The 17,623-nt window shown below is 39.2% G+C and overlaps 2 protein-coding genes across 3 annotated transcripts; one reads left to right on the top strand and one right to left on the bottom strand.

Annotated features, from left to right (window-relative positions):
* Positions 1 to 17,383, bottom strand: tmem71 (transmembrane protein 71). Of its 2 annotated transcripts, XM_016992742.2 has the most exons (7): positions 16,946 to 17,382; positions 7,015 to 7,215; positions 6,103 to 6,284; positions 4,059 to 4,241; positions 2,417 to 2,492; positions 1,077 to 1,141; positions 1 to 530 (listed from the first exon to the last, which is right to left on the bottom strand). In XM_016992742.2, exons 1-7 carry the CDS (start codon positions 17,170 to 17,172, stop codon positions 463 to 465), a joined length of 1,002 nt encoding a protein of 333 aa, XP_016848231.2. In that variant the 5' UTR covers positions 17,173 to 17,382; the 3' UTR covers positions 1 to 462. The 2 variants fall into 2 exon arrangements, with proteins under 2 accessions (XP_016848231.2, XP_016848232.2); XM_016992743.2 differs by lacking the exon at positions 7,015 to 7,215 and having other exon boundaries at positions 16,946 to 17,383.
* LOC100552849 (phospholipid scramblase 1-like) lies at positions 13,945 to 15,464 on the top strand. The gene has a single exon (XM_062980018.1). The coding sequence runs from the start codon at positions 14,104 to 14,106 to the stop codon at positions 14,986 to 14,988; it is 885 nt and encodes a 294-aa protein (XP_062836088.1). The 5' UTR covers positions 13,945 to 14,103; the 3' UTR covers positions 14,989 to 15,464.
* Positions 17,384 to 17,623: the final 240 nt, after the last annotated feature.

The following is a 17,623-nucleotide window of genomic DNA, read 5'->3' as shown; positions in this document are numbered from 1 at the left end:
TTTCTGAGTGCAGTAATATTTTATTTCTAGCTGTATTTGTCACCTGGTATTGAGATTCTGGTAATATATTCAGATGTAGATTTCCCATACTTAAATCTGCCCTTCCTTGGGTTATGGAATTACAGGTATATCAGATAAATAATACAAAAAACGTGATCTTCTCTACATTGAAAACACAATAGCCCAAGGATAGAATAACTTTGGCAAAGCTGGACTATATGCTTGGCATCATTATTTATCAAATATGTGTATTCTTTTCTTCCTTGCGTGGTCTTTTAATCTTACAACATTCTTGTGAAGTAGGCTTTTTTCTAAAACACAATGGCTTCTCCAAGCTAGTATATTGTGAAAATTCTTAACAAAATTGTAGCTTGTTAAATCACTTTTAACAATGTTTTCCAATGAAAAGATTACAGAATAATATGAAAAGAAATGACCTCCCAAAGGAATGTGATGACTATCTTATGTCGGATGCACAGAAGGACCATAGTTGATATTTACCGGGGAATTGCACAAAACCGCTGGTGAACCTGGTGGAAAAGAGGTGGGAAACAGTTATGCCAAAGCACAACTAAAGACATAAATATATACATGAGTAATGACCCTTTTTAAAAAGAAAAAAGACAAGCCAAATAAATAATTTTCAGCCACTCTTGAGGAAGGAGCAGTGTCAATTGATGGTGCCAATATCCATGGGTAGAATCAGTTCAGGAACTATCCAAGGTACTTAACTTATTTTGGGAATCAGTTTTAGCAGCTCAAACAATGCATTTAGAGTTCAAACTAAAAGCTGGAGTGATTTCATCACTACAGTGACATTATACCCCGTTCTCTCAATCCACAAGTAGCAATTTCATAAAGAACGTTTGTTAAATCTGTGAGTCTGTGACCAATTCTTACTTTTTTTCCATATAACATTTAAAACTTCAGACAGTTAAAAGCTTTATTAACATGAATGGCAATAACACGAATACTTTAATGGGCACATCACAAAGATCTCGCTTTTGGAGAATTAGATCCTTTGAAGGCAATATGCAAAATTACCATCTCCGGAGAATAAGGAAAAGTTGGCTTACAAATCAAAATGATGACCAATAGTGAGCAGGTTAGCAGAGCAGGAAGGAACACTCCCAAGAAGAATCTGGAATCACAAGAATACTTTTATTGTCAGTTTCAAGCCAAGGGTCCAATTCCAGCTGCAGTAGCTTTTGGAAAATGGAAATCTCCACAACCTTTTGGAGATTTTATGATCTTTGGAAATCATAGAAGTCTCAACCTTTTGAAAAAATGATTCCATAACCTTTTGGGGAAATGGCATTCATGCAAGGCAATTAGCTTTCTCAGCTGTTAAACTGATGCACCCAGATATCTCTTTGAATGGTCAGGGCAAAGATATGCCAGTGCACAAAAAACACACACACATATGTATATAGAAGAGTTTCAGAAATGTTCTTTTAGTTGCCCAAAAACATCTACTCTCCCTTAAAACATCTTGGTTTAATACGAGACAAAAATAAGCAGACTTCTTTAAAAGTAACACAGTTGGTTTACTCACAAACTTCATGTATTCAGCATACAGGTACTTTGCATATCAATCCAGTTACAGATAGGATTTGAAGTATTATCTCTGTGTAGGTAACACAGTGCATCTTTCTTAGAAAGTCTAATAGTTTCTGTATAGCATACTGTTCCTACAGTCTTCTAAAAGCATACATCTAAGTATACTGTTCCTACTGAAGTCTAAAGCATACATACATTTCTACTGAAATCTCTAAGCATACTGTTCAAAAATGGAATCTGAGTCCTGAACAATCCCAGATATGGTCATGTGGTCTGCAGTCCCTCCCACAACATAGAGTTAAGGAAAACTGCACACCAATACACACACGTGCAATAGAGTAAGCAATCTGAAGTATATACATAACAAATTACTAGTGGAGGCTTGAAGCAGGTTGCCATTTCCAACAGTAGCAGAGTCCTAAAGGTCCTATAGATATTTGCCAAAACAGGATCCACAAATCTTGATATCGCTGAACATCAGTCAAACAGGTCTAGCAGTCTCTTATACATCTAATGGCCTACACTACCTGTTCAAGACCACGTTGTTCACTAATATTTACATGATATATAGAATAGGCTACAACAAAATTGTGAGGCTGAGAATTTCCCTCCCCATACAATTATATAGTTGGAAGGGACCCAAAAGGCCATCCATCCCAACCCCATTCTGCCATGTAGGAAGACACAATCAAATCACTCCCGACAGATGGCCATTCAGCCTCTATTTATGTTGGAGAAGGAGACTCCAACACAAAAACACTTCTGTAGGGGAATCTACACAAACATAAGATACCAACAGGATTCCAAACACTATATGGATTTATATATGAGAAGTGTTATATATAATGCCATTTACCTTACACAGAGAGAAATGATCAAACACATGGACAGCAGGATCATGGGGTAGAGCTCATTTCTTATTACAGTAGACTCTATTTGAATGAGAGACCAAAAGTTAATGGACGTATTGTTTTCATGCTTCTAGTGGTAACATCTTTCCATGAACAGGAAGAGGCCTTATATTTTATTCATTTGTAATTAAAATATTTATATGCCTGCTCCTGTCTGAGGGTGGTTTATAAGAAAATCAATTTTAAACGATAAATAATAATTTTATATTAATATGTTTTATATTAATACTTTTAATATATCAAAATATGTCAATCCCAAATAACCCAACTGCAGCACCCATCAGTCCCCAGTGGTGACAAATCATGGGGATGGTAGTCCAAGTATATCCGAAGCCCATATTTTCTCCTTCAATGATCTATATTGTGAGAAATGTAGACTCACAGAGTAGGAAGAGACCACAAAGGTAATCCATTCCAACTTTTACCATTCAGGAAGACACAATCAAAGCACTCCTGCCAGATAGCCATCCAGCCTCTTTTGAAAAACCTCCAGAGAAAGATATTCCACTAGAAACAGCACATTTCACTGCTCTTAACATGACGTTCTTCCTAATATTCAGATGGAATATCTTTTCTCACAATCTGAATCCATTGCTCTCTGTTCTTGTCTCTGAAACAGCTGAAAACAAGGTATCTCCCTCCTCAATGTGACATCCTTTCAAATATTTAAACAAGGCTATCATGTCCTCTTTTAAGCCTCTTTTCTCCAGGCTAAACCTACCCAGCTTCTTAAGCCGCTTCTCATAGGGTTTTAAGGCCTTTTACCATTTCTGTTATTGGCTTCTCCGAGCCCCTGAATCCTCTCCTTCAAATGGGCATGAAAGTTATGGTACAAGAATAAGAACATACGAAGGGCCATGCTGAGTTATACCAAAAGTCTGCCTAGTCTGGAATTGTGTTAATATTCCTTAACCCATTGACATAACCATCTAATTCTGGCCACAGAGCAGATTATTGAAGGCTAAAGTGTACCATACAATTTAATCGGAAGATTTAACAGGCCTTGTTGAGCGTATATATCCTCCAGAACAAGAAGGTTTGTAAAAAAAAGAGAAGCTAATGGGAAATGAATACTCCAGTTACATGTTTGTATAAATGAGGTTAAATCATACTGGCCTCTTAAGCAGAATTAACCCAAGAAGCAAGCTAATTAATCCCTCTGCTTTTGTTTCAACCACGTCTAACACAACTGTACAGCTGTTAGAGGAAGCATCTCCTCTATGTTATTGATGCTGTTCTATTTCTATTCTTGCAAACGCTTCTGAGCATTAAAATGGCACAGCATAAATGGCTAGCTAATTAGATAGATAAGCAGACAGATAGGAATAAAATAAGGCTGTTTCATTATAAAAGAGCAGGCTGACAAAATCAGAGGTAAATCAACAGTAAGCTAAAGGTCATTTAATATTCGTGTGGCATCTTCCACTTTGAGAAGACTTTAGAAAAGCAATGGACAAGTAGCACACATATACCATAGGCATATGTCAACTTTTCTCTCTTAAAAGAGATTCAAACCAGCGAATAATATTAAAAACAAAGAACAGTGTAAATATAGCTCGGTAATAATGGAAACATTTTAAAACTCACCAGAAGAATTCAGTGCTTTTTCACAGGAGCACTCTTTTTCTGCCAAACGAAAGATGCAAGGAGAATGGTGTTGCTGTCTGGATTTTGTAAAAGTCAGACCTTTCAAAGGAGGGGATCTGCCTGGAGCGGCACAATGTCCTTCGGCCCTCTGAGTTGTGTGTCTCAATGCAGCATCAGCAATTCCTATAAAATGTCACATAAGGTTATTTGTTGTGATTGAAAATGCTAAAGCTCTATGGTCTAAACCAGGCACGGGCAAACTTCGGTCCTCTGGGTGTTTTGGACTTCAATTCACACAATTCCTAACAGCCGGTAGGCTGTTAGGAATTGTGTGAGTTGAAGTCCAAAACACCCGGAGGACCGAAGTTTGCCCATGCCTGGTCTTAACAGAAAAGCTGGGAAATTCTTAAAATAATCTAAATGATAGAGAAGAATGAAGGAAGACATGTGGGAATTAAACATTTGTGAGAGTATTCTGGGGATGGAATTCAGAACTTTGGTAAGTCTGGGTCCTTCTACACTGCCCTATATCCCAGGATCTGGTCCCAGATTTTCTCATTATCCTAGATTATATGGCAATGGAGACTCATATAATTCAGTTCAAAGCAGATAATCTGGAATCAAATCCTGGGATATAGGACAGTATAGCTCCAGCCTCTCCTAAACTTTATATTAAAATATGGAAGACATTCATCATTCTATTGACTATCAGCTGTGTTAGCTTCCTCCCTTTCCTCTGTATGATAATAGTAATAATAATAATAACTCTTGCTCTCATGATCACTTAAAAAAAAACAAAATATGGATTATTGATGTTGCCATCCCAGGTGACAGCAGAATCGATGAGAAGCAACTGGAAAAGCTTATGCGATATGAGGATTTAAATATCGAACTGCAAAGACTTTGCCACAAGTCAGTAAAGGTGGTCCCAGTGGTGATTGGCACTTGCATCACATAGTCTTAGACACTTGGGGAGTGTCCGACATGTGTTCCAATACAACAGCCAGCGATCTTGTTTGCTGTGTATTAATCTTGTTGTGTATATAATAATAATAATAATAATAATAATAATAATAATAATAATAATAATAATAATAGAGAAGGAATAAACTCAACTCTCTAGTAGAGAATAGTTTTCCATTGGGTCTGGACTAGGAAAGTATTGCTACCGGCTTCAGAACAACCCAGGATATAAAACTACAGTTTGAAGTTAGCTGACTATTCTGGCTTGTTTGATTATTTCTATTTGGCGTCATTGCCTCAGATTTCATATCCTACCCATTTGATGCTTGATTTTTCAATATGTCTCTGAGTAACAAGAAGGGTCTCTGAAGCAGCCTTCAACCAGTTCCTCGGTCCTCTAGTCTCTGTTCCCCAGGAAATATACTAATCTCCAAAGTACTAGTCTATTGTCCCATGAAGCAGCCAACCATAGTATTTGAAGGACAGGATTTCCAGAAAGACTTCTTGAGCCTAATTATACATTCATCTCAATTGTTCACATGCAACATTTTTTATTAATTTGTTATTGGTCTAATTACAGGTCTGTTCTCTGTTCCTGAAATCTACTCAGAGTCCTGGGTTGGTCTTTGTTGTGCTGGATTTGGTCCTAAAACTATTCCTGATCTAGTTACTACTGCGTGCCTTCAGGTCATTTCCAATCCACGGTGACACCAAGAAGGACCAAGCAAATATTTTTCTTGGCAAGATTTATTCATTATAGATTGTTCTAGAGCAAGTATGGGCAAATTTTGGCCCTCCGGGTGTTTTGGATGTCAACTTCCACAATTCCTAACAGCTGGTGAGTTGAAGTCCAAAGTTTGCCCGTGCTGGGCTAGATGACCTAGAGATTCACAGATAGACCATAATAAATGTGGAGGACTGACTGTAGTCAGTCAATAAATGCATTTCTTTTTGACTTTTTAAAATACCATAACCCTTGTGTCACTTGTGAGTCCTTATTTCATGCTCAGCCATATTTATACATCAAAGGAACTGGTCATCCATTACTATAGAATTTTAAGTATGAAATATTCTTAGCTACCATGGTCAACATGGCCAGCATTATCATAATCCCAGATGCCATCCATCTTGCTGCCTTCTTCGGACCAAGTGTCCTCCGCATGAGGTGACTCTAAAGCAGTGCTGTTCAACCAGGGATTAGAAGCATCAACATTGAAAAGACTAACAAGGGACTTGCGGATTTTCCTTCTCTTCCTAAATATTCTGGAATGATAAAAAAAAGAGAAAGAATGTAAGTACAAAATCGATCTTTTGCAAAGATTTTAGATTGTTTAATCAATTTTTCTTCACTCAGATTATAATGAATTCTTACTTAGATTCCAATAAACTATTTTCTTTTGCTAATTACAGTATATCTTGGCTCCATTTTTGCTATCTTTTAAGCATTCCTTAATTGTTGCATTTTATTTTTTTAACACTCTACACTGTCCAGGTAGACAGCAGTTTAAAATTTAATTTCAAAAACAATCACCAAACTATAGATAAGTTTACAAATGGGACTGGTTAGGATGCTCATCTCACTGTAGCAAACTGCATCTACACTGCAGAATTAATGCACTTTAACTGCCATAGGTCAATGCTATGGAATCCCGGGATGTGTAGTTGGGTGAGATACCAGCTCTCTTTGGTACAGAAAACCAAAGAACTTGTAAAACTACAACTCCCATGATTCCAAATCTATGGCAGTTAGTGGTGTCAAGTAATATTAATTCTACAGTGTAGATGCATCCCATGAGTGTATAACTCAGCCAAGGTCACTCTGGATTTTCAGAGAAGATTGAGGATTCGAGCCCTGTTCTCCAGAGTTGTAGTCCAACACTCAAACCACATCAAGACAATGGCTCTCCCACAATGGAAAGAGGAGCTACGTTTTTCAAAAATAGCAGAACACACCTTCTCCCCAAATAGAGGATATCTAGGTAGTTGTACACACCTAACCAACTTTTCTTTATAAGTGACACTTGTCTGTGATGGACTCAGTGTAATATTCCCCTCTTCATCAGACAGAAAGCTATCCTCTGTGAGAACATAGTAGCCATTGGTTAACAGCCGCGGACTCCGGCGACACGCAAGGGCACAACCCACACATGAATTGACAGAGCAACATCCATGATCCAGAAGAGCATCTGAATAACTAAAGAATACAAAGCAAAAAATCCTGTTATTCATTCACACATCTCTTTTTAGCTGGCAGAAAACAACAAGTGATGCAGACATTAAGCAAAGGACCACAGTCAACTTTCCATCACCAAACAATAATTTTGTTTCTGAGCTCTTTAAGATTCATTATGGCTTTCAGGTTTAGGGAAGAGAGGCAAGAAGTAAAGGCTAATCCATGGAAATGTCTTAAATAACAGCTGCCAGCCTGCTACTCAGAAGACACTTTGAAAATCTGATAATCTCCCACAATCTTCTCCTTCTTCTTCTCCTTCTTCTCCTTCTTCTTCTTCTTCTTCTTCTTCTTCTTCTTCTTCTTCTTCTTCTTCTTCTTCTTCTTCTTCTTTTTTTTTTTTTTTGAACTGAGCCTATAGTTTGGTGGAGACTTAAGAGAAGATCTTCTTGGTTCTTGTACTTATGTTCTGGCTTAGAGAGGATTCATAGAGGTGTGTGTTATTCAGAAGTTTTATTGTTTGCCTTCATGTCATTTCTGCCTGATGGCAACCCTAAAGCACACCTATTACAGTGTTTTCTGGGGTGGAGAGGCAATGCCTTGCCTAGGGTTACCAAATTGGTTTTCATGGCTCAGTGAAGGATCAAACCCTGCTCTCCAGAGCTGTAGCCCAATGCTCAAACCATCAGAGATACAGACATTTATATCTAACAGGAATTTATTCAGAAGGCTGGAGGGCTTCCCCATGAGAAATATTGGAAACATGTCATAGCTTTCCAAGGAAATGGCTATGATATTGAGAATTTGCTGGATAAAAAGTGATAACAATCAACATTTCAACACAGAGAAGATTATTTGTCTACTTTATAGTTGCCTGCACTGGATTCCAATACAGGTTCCACTGTTACAGTTAAGTATCCCTTATCCAGAAATCTGAAATGCTCTAAAATTCAAAGTTGTCCACATAACTGGCACAGAGAGTGACACCTTTGTTGTCTGATTGTTCAATGCACACAAACTTTGGTTTGTGTTCCAGTTGTTATCAATATACATCCTTTGTTCAATACAGTTTTCTCAGATGGCTAACTGCCTCCAAATCTGTGGGAATTTGGAGGACTTTGTGGGGATTTGTTGCAGGACTTTGCATTGATACGCAAAGCCACAATAGTGAACCTATTGAACCAATGTCTTCCTGAAGAAGCATAGCATAGAGTTGTGCTGGAAGACCTAGGAATTTCCCAGAGAGGACATCTCTCTAAGCATTACTAGATCTTCCAGCATATCTCTTTAAATATCTTCCATGAGACATATGCTATAGAATCACCCGGAGGGCCTTAAAATGCCTAGAGAGGATATATTTCACCAGTTTTGGGTAAATGAAACTACAGGTACCACTTCTGCAGGTACCACGATTATACTGTAGTTCTAGTATCAATTATCACGGCTTATCTAGTAGAAGTATTTAAAGTGAAGACTGAGCATAACGATCAGTTTTTTGAAGTAATCAGTTGGCATATCTGTTCTCTTTCTTGCTTTTCAAATACAGTAACCCTAGATTCATATGAATATATTTTACTATTGCATCATTAACAATATACCCACACATTCTGCATATTGCAAGTGTGTACTGCAAAGATTGCAAGTGTATACTGAGATTTTCCTAAAGCAGAATGCACCCTTTACAAAAACCAAACAGTATAATTAGCCATGTCAAAAGTAGATTAACAGGAGCCCTGTGAACAAATAATTCACTGGGTTACTTTGTTGATATATACTACAGTGTTAAATGATTGCCTTGCAAGCATTTACACAGTGTTTACTGATTAATGGCTGTAGCCATGCATGGCCAGAGGTAAATCAATATTATTCATTTGCAATCCAAAGGGAAATCAGGTATCTTTAGGTCTGCATACAGTGCTTTATTCAAATCCGTGGGTTGCTTATTGTTTGGTACTCATGACATTAACATTTGCACAGGCTGAAGACTCAGTAGAAACCACAGAACTCCACTGAGATAATGCATTGAGGCTGAATTTACAGGTAATCTTTATTGAGCCAACATCCATGGAAAGGAAAATGTTTAAAAGGTCTAGACCTGAGCATGTATCCACTTATCAAATGAACAGTAATAGCATTTTGAAATTGCTCATGGCTTTCAATATACTTCCTCCCAGCAACCACAGTAATAACCATGCAAGGTAGGTCAGTATTATTAATATGCATATTTCCCAAGGTGGGCTGAAGTCAGGTCATGGTTTTATGCTGAGTCCAGCCTGCTATTATGGAGTTTATTCAGAAAGGAGCGTTCCCGTTTGCAATGAGGTTTGTTGTTGTGTGCCTTCAAGTCCTTACTGACCTAGAGTGACCCCATCACAAGGTTTTCTTGGCAAGATTTGTTCAGAAGTTTTGCCATTGCCTTCATCTCAGGCTCAGAGAGAGTGACTTGCCCAACATTAAGCGGATTTCAAGGCCGAGCAAGGATTTGAATGCTGGAACTACTACACCATGCTGTCTCCACCAGTCAAATTTATTCCCCTGGTTAATGAACATCAAGCTTGAACGCACAGTATCAAGCACACAGACATTCTGAAACAAGCAAATGTTCCAATTTTGTTTATGTATCTGTTACATGATAAAGTTGACATGGCCTGATTTAAGGATGAAGCATGAGAATCTTGGACGAATGGAATTAATTATATATACATTTTAAAAGTTTGTATAATGTGTTTCAACAACGTTATTAATGGCTCTGTATGTATTGTTCTGTTTTTATGATTGCATTTTTGGGCATTAAATTTTGCCAATTTTTGTAAGCCGCCCTGAGTCCTCTCGGGTGAGAAGGGTGGGGTATAAATGTTGTAAATCAAATAAATAAATAAATAAATAAATAAATAAATAAATAAATAAATAAAATGTATAACCTGCCTTTCCTCCAATGTGCTCAAGATGATATGCATGGGTTTTCTGTCCACTTCAGCTCCACAACAACACTGTAAGGTAGGTCAGTCTGACCGAGAGGTCACTGGTGAAAGTCAGGCAGTGAATTTCATCCAGTCTTGTTGTATGTTTTCCAGGCTGTATGGCCATGTTCCAGAAGTATTTTCTCCTGACTTTTCGCCCACATCTATGGCAGGCATGGCTACAGCCTCTGAGAATGCCTGCCATAGATGTGGGCGAAACGTCAGGAGAGAATACTTCTGGAACATGGTCATACAGACCAGAAAACATACAACAACCCTGTGATCCCGGCTCTGAAAGCTTTCGACAACACATTCATCCAGTGTCTTTGGAGAGTCTTGGATATAAATCTCCCATGCCCTGCTTCAATATTGTATTTGCTATACCATATTGTTTCTCAACATGTTGATCAGTTTTTCACCTCAACTGTTTAGCTGCTATGCTACAATCACCCTCTGATAACGTATAGCATTACGTATTACTAAATTCTATTACAGTATGTATTACCCCTTGTTTTTCAAGAAGTGGAATTTTTTATTCATTTATTAATTGTGTCAGAAGCGAATTGAGAATACAGCTATGGTGTATAAAAATAACCACAAAAAAGTCAAAAACTTGGCATTATACTAAATTTACTTTGACCAGAAGCTGCCCACTTCAAGTGCCTCTGGTGACGCTGTAAGAAGGTCCTTCATTGTACATGTGGCAGGGCACATAATGCATTGAAGTAAGTGGTCTGTGGTTTGCTTTTCTCCACACGCACACTTTGTAGCCACATTTGTTCAGATTGGCTGTGCATCTCGTGGTGCCAGAGCACAGTCTGTTCAGCACCTTCCAAGTCACCCAGTCTTCTGTATGCCCAGGGGGGAGTTTCTCATCCGGTATCAGTCACTGATTGAGGTTCCGGGTTTTAACCTGCCACTTTTGGACTCTCGCTTACTGAGGTGTTCCTGTGAGTATCTCTGTAGATCTTAGGAAGCTGTTGTTAGGAAGTGATTGAAGGAGTTGGCATGCTGGCTGATACCCAAACAGAGGATGGGCTGGAGATGTCAATGCCTTGTTCCTTTTATTACTGGCAGATATCAAGTAGTGTAATAACAGCTAAACAGTATCATTTCTCCAGCGGTGTAGGGCGTAGACATCCTGTCTTAATGCTGCATGTCTCAGTAAGGGACATAGCCACTGTTTTAACATGGTGAGATATGTTCCACACTGGGTATGTGTATTCAACAGCAGAGTTGCAAAGCACAAGGGCAGCTATATGGTTGTGATCCCCAGGTTGTGCCAGTCAGCTTTCATATGATGTTATTTCTAGCACCCACTTTTTTCTTGATATTCGAGCAGTGTAAGTCAGAGCATGGTTCAGAGTAACTCCCAGGTATTTTGGTGTGCTGCAATGCTCCAGTGGGATACCTTCCCAGGTAATCCTGAGAGCTCCAAAGAAGTGGAATAGGACTTGATTAGATTCACTGAAACTTTCACACAAGGTAATTTCCTGCTTCTCGGCGGGGGGTTGGACTGGATGGCCCATGAGGTCTCTTCCAACACTATGATTCTATGAAGCTGTCGAAGCTGGCTGCATTGTTCTTGCCCCATTTGAATGAAGCCACAGTTACTGGCACACTCACCATGGTGTCATTTTACAACAGAGAGAGAGAGAAAAAGAGAGAAAGAGAGAGAACAAACTACATACTAACAGACAAGTGCAATTATATCTTTCAGACTATATGGATTCTGGGTTGCTGTGAGTTTTCCGGGCTATATGGCCATGTTCCAGAAGCATTCTCTGATGTGTTGCCCATATCTATGGCAGGCATCCTCAGAGGTTGTGAGGTCTGTTGGAGACTAGGCAGTGGGGTTTATATATCTGTGGAATGTCCAGGGTGGGAGAAAGAACTCTTGTCTGTTAGAGGCAAGTGTGCATGTTGCAACTGCCCACCTTGATTAGTACTGAATGGCCTTGCAGCTTCAAAGCCTGGCTGCTTCTTGCTTGGGGGGATTGTTTGTTGGGCGGCGTTAGCTAGCCCTGATTGTTTGCTATCTGGAATTCCCCTGGTATTTGAATGCTGCTCTTTATTTACTGTCCTGATTTTAGATTCTTCATCCACTGATTCAACCATCCATGGCTTGGAAATAGTTCCCACTCTTTTTCTTTCTCCACCGCCTCTTTCCCTCACACAAATTCCAAAAAGCAAGCCTTAATTTTGCCATTTTATATAAGGCACACCATTTAACTACAGCATTGTATATCATCATAAACTATCACTCACGGCCGGGTATGATTGCCTTCCAAGTGTAGGGTCTTAGTGGTGGGTATGTAGGTGACTGTAGAGACCTATTCTTGATTTGCATGTTCTTTTGCAGTGATGACATTGGTTTCCAGATGGAAGGCGGTCCCGACAAGGGTTTTCTCGACATGTCTTCCTCTTGACACATTTATCCCTTTCGCCCTCCATTCATGCCTCTTTGAATTCCATAGCACTGCTGGTCACAGCTGACCTCCAGCTAGAGCACTCAAGGGCCAGGGCTTCCTACTTCTCAGTGTCAATACCACAGTTTTTAAGGTTGGCTTTAGGCTCATCTTTCAATCTCTTTTCCTGTCCACCAACATTCCATTTTCCGTTCCTAAGTTGGGAGTATAGTAACTGCTTTGGGAGATGGTGATCGGGCATTTGGACAATATGGCCAGTCCAGCGGAGTTGATGGTGTAGGAGCATTGCTTCAATGTTGTTGGTCTTTGCTTCTTCCAGAACGCTGACATTTGTCTGTCTTCTCAAGAGATTTGCAGGATTTTTGGGAGGCAACAATGATTGACTTGTTCCAGAAGTGGACTGTTTGTAGATGGGCCACATTTTACAGGCATATAAAAGAATTGAGAGAACAATAGCTTTATAAATAAGCATCTTGGTCCCAAACCTCAAACACTCTCTGTTTCATTCAAAAAATGCTGCACTCGCAGAGCTCAGAAGGTGTTGCATTTCAGTGTCGATGTTGATTTTTGTGGATAGGTGGTTGCCAAGGTAACAGAAATGATCAACATTTTCTAATGTTACATTGTTAAACTGTATTTCTGGTGTTGCAGAGGGATTGGATGCCTGCTAATAGAGCACGTAGGTTTTCTCCATGTCCAGTGAGAGGCCAAGCTTTTTGTATGCTTCTGCAAAGGTGATTAGAGTGGCTTGTAGATCTTCTTCTATATATTGGAGTTCTATAACATATGTTGTTGTGATCAACTTTGTTTTGGCTTCGTTGACAGCATTGTACATAATGGGACTGGAGCATTTTTGGATTTTGGTATCCACAAAGGTCCTGGAACCAAAGTCCAGCAGATACTAAGAACCCACTTTCCTCCTTCTTGACTTCAAATTGTATCAACAAACAAGTTTAGATATCACATGTTTGTGGATTCTGTTGTATTATGTTAAAGAAATAAAGCCCAGGAACACATCTACTTCATTAACCGGGCTATATAGTACCTGTACTTTCCCCGCTCCTTTTTGATACACAAAATAATGACAGTCTTCAAAAGACCCAGTGGAAAACAGTTCTCAGTCCAAGCCCCTTTGAAGTGGGCTTCAAGGCTGTTTTGGACTCCAGATCAGGACTCACATTCATTTGTGTGTTTCACTTCTCTCGGACTCTAATGCTATATCTGTAGCATTAAGTTTTGCATCTGTCTATGAAGATCCATATCTATGTCCCTCCCACTTCTCTTTCACCTTCCGGAGAACAGTGGTAGCAACTGAACTCTGTGACCTAACAATAGGGCCCATTGATATCTAGAACTAAGTTCTACCAGTGAGGTGGCTCTATCATCAAAGGCTTCAGGCTCATTGGGTTGAATGGTCCTCAGTACAAGAAAACATTGAAGAACTTCAGTTGGGTAAGGAGAAAGAGGCATGCTGAGAGAACAGTGTAACTCCCCAAGGAGCAGCTGTATGCTGATGTGTACCAATGAAGCCACATATACCTGCAACCACATCTAGGCATCCATCACCATCACAACAACGTAGACCATCTACTTATACATCTGGACCACGTTACTTGGGAACTTTAGAACCAACAACCAACCAAACCCAAATCAACCCTTATGGATTACGCAAAGATTACCCCTTTCATCTGGAGAACGCACCTTGGATGCCTGCTCCTTCTCCTTTGCCTGACTGTCCTCCCGGATTGGAATATTTAAGACAGATTGATCGACTGTTGATTCATCAAAGGATTGAGATTCTGGAAATTATAACTAGCTTTGAAACATGTAACCGGTACGAAATAAAAAATGACATTGGTCAACGAGTGTACTATGCATTGGAGGAGAACAACTTCTGTACCCTGTTTTGGTTGGGAGCAGCACGGCCGTTCACCATCAAAATCTTCAACAACTTGGGCCAAGAAATCATCCAGTTGACACGGCCGCTTAGGTGCTCCAAGTGTTGTTATCCTTGCTGTTTGCAAAAGCTCGAAGTCCAGGCCCCACCTGGCACTCCCATTGGGTATGTTATACAAAACTGGGACCTCTGTCTGCCTAAATTCACTCTCCAAAATGAAGCCCAACAGGATATACTTAAAATAGTTGGGCCTTGCATTGTATTCAGCTGTGGGTCAGATATTCCATTCGATCTGATGTCACTGGATGAGGAATCAAATGTTGGCAGAATCTCTAAGCTGTGGGGTGGCTTCGTGAAGGAAATGTTTACAGATGCTGATGACATTGGGGTCCAGTTTCCCATGGACCTTGACATTAAAATGAAAGCCGTCATACTTGGAGCCGTCTTCCTTATAGATTTCATGTATTTTGAACACAGTCACCGCCCATATCGGCGAATCGGAGTTTGGTGACACACAGACTTTTGTGAAGAAAATCCTTTACTACTTCTGGTTTGCTTGGTCATATGGGATGGCCAAGTCTACTTATTTTTTCGAAGAAGACTATATGTAGGTGGTGCTGTGGTGAACATATGGTACTCCAGGCAAGAAATGATGGCCCTTAGTTTGTGCATTGGATGTAAAAGACCTCACATAAAATACCCACAAAAATGAAATTTAAAAATCATATATAATATCACACAACTAGGACTTAGATTTTAAAATTTAATATATTTTTTCTACTGTAAATTTAAAATATTGTAAGTAAAAACACATAAACTGATATGTAGATGGATGGTTAGAGTTGGATGGTTAGATGGTCTCTAAAACTACATATTTTTGTATCATGGTTGCTTATATGCCTTTTGTGTTGGAACAGTTTTATTTAATACTGGATACCCTGCAGCTAACAATACAAAATAAATAATTATTTTATAGGGAAAAAGATACTGTGTGCAGTTTCTGAGTACAGTTTGGGTTTCCCTTATGCAAAATACTGTTTTGAAGTTCAACCATTCTGTGGCGATGGTTGTGCTACTCTGAGTTACTGATTAGCTCTGGTGAGTAAATATGTTCTATGTACACCACAAAGCATTGCTACACTGATCTATCACAACTTCCTGGATTTGTTTTGAATAGGAGGAGGTTCTTGATTCTGTTCTAAAGCCTTCCTCATTCTGAAAGTGCCCTTGGTCTCAAAATGCTAACTGCATTAACTGATTAGGCATGTGCAGGACATAGGATGTTATTTCTTTTAGGTAATTCATTCACTTGTTATAAGATTCAAAAGGTAACTTGTTGCTGTTCCTCAATTCAGTGTTCTTTAAGAAAGTAACCTTAGAACACTTTATTTATTGTGTCAGAAGCTAATCAAGGTTACAACCTTAGAACACTAAAGTGATATCTTATTTGGTAAGTAAGAAGGTACAGTAGAGTCTCACTTATCCAACATAAACGGGCCAGCAGAACGTTGGATAAGCGAAAATGTTGGATAATAAGTAGGGATTAAGGAAAAGCCTATTAAATATCAAATTATGTTGCGATTTTACAAATTAAGCACCAAAACATCATGTTTCACAATATATAGAAAAAGCAGTTCAATACATGGTAACATTACGTAGTAATTACTGTATTTACCAATTAGCACCAAAGCATCTCAATGTATTGAAAAAAATTGACTACAAATCAAGATAGAATTGCATAAAATGAACTTAAAGTAACAACTTTGCCAAAAATCAAATCTGTAAAAAGTTCAGTCCTTGCTGCCTAGAGAAACAGCTGTGGATCCAGGCGGGAGGCAGACTGCGTTAGATAATCCAGAATGTTGGATAAGTGAAACTCTACTGTAATTGGAAAAGGGGGAGACCACAGTAAACGGAGTCAAAGAAAGTAGCCGCAGTCCTGAATTGGGAAAACTTGGCCAGGGCAGTTGGTTTGGGAAGTTGGAGGTTTCTCATTCATAGAGTCAATATAAGTTGATTTCACGACACTTAGCAACAGCTGATATGCATTTTTCTATTTCTTTTTCATTTTGCAACCAAAAAGGAAAGACAATTAATACATCTGTAAAACTTCATTAGGACTATTATAATCATTCTAGCACATACATGGCTGGAGATAAAATCACTCTGGATACAGTGGGGCATATTTCCAAATCCCTCTTGATACAGTGAGATGGATTTCCAAATGTGAAAAGGATTGCACTGCTCATTTCATTATAAATTGAAAAGTCATAGTCCAGTTTTTCACCATTTCAGTCAATTGACCATGTGAGATAGCCTGCCCCTTAGGTTTGAGTGACTGTGAATCTTTCTACTCTACATAGACCTGCAATACACACAAAAGCCCCTCTATTAGTTGGAACAATCCTTTGCTAAGCTATCCGACAAAATCTGATATAAGAAAAAACTTTATATCAAATTGCCCAGACCTGGTAAAGCCATCTTCCCCGCTGCAAAAGTAAACCAGCGGTTTCTCCATCTGCAGAATTAGACTTTCACTGTAGATTGCAACTGTCCAGTGCTTGTTGATGGTGCTTCCTGCAGCTGAATAGCAAAGGGGACTTGGATGGAAAGGAGAGGAGATGCCGAAAAGCTTGCTTGTTTCTTTTTGAAAACAGGCTATGCAATAGGAAACGCAGCCAGAGAATGAGGTCATGTTTCCTGCCAAGTCTAGCCAAGCCTTACATTGCAAGCATTCTTTTCGAAGAGTCTCTTCAAGATGAAAGATCTGCCCAGTGAAGAGCTGTTGCTTATTAAGATATCAACGGCTATAAATATAGGAGACATTTGTGTTGCATGGTTTTTGGTAAGCAATCCCAGAAGCAATGGAAAGTAATGAAGATTTGATTGAGCCCGAGATATAGTATCAGGCACCACAAGAAGCCACAGACCATTCAGATCAGGCCTCTTCAACCTGTGGCCCTCCAGGTGTTTGTGCCTTCAACTCTCAGAAGCTTGGCCACTTAGTTCAATGGTCAGGAATTCTGGGAGCTGAAGTCCAAAACACCTGGAGGGCCATAGGCTGAAAAGGCCCGATTTAGAGCATTGAAATGTTAGTTGTTTTGGTGACAGCTTTCAGAATCTCCTACCATTGGTCAAACCAGCTG

Source organism: Anolis carolinensis, chromosome 4 (assembly GCF_035594765.1).
Source record: "Anolis carolinensis isolate JA03-04 chromosome 4, rAnoCar3.1.pri, whole genome shotgun sequence".
Classification (NCBI taxonomy): domain Eukaryota; kingdom Metazoa; phylum Chordata; class Lepidosauria; order Squamata; family Dactyloidae; genus Anolis; species Anolis carolinensis.
The sequence above is the reverse complement of the archived record's forward strand: the minus strand, read 5'-3'. Positions and strand labels throughout refer to the sequence as shown.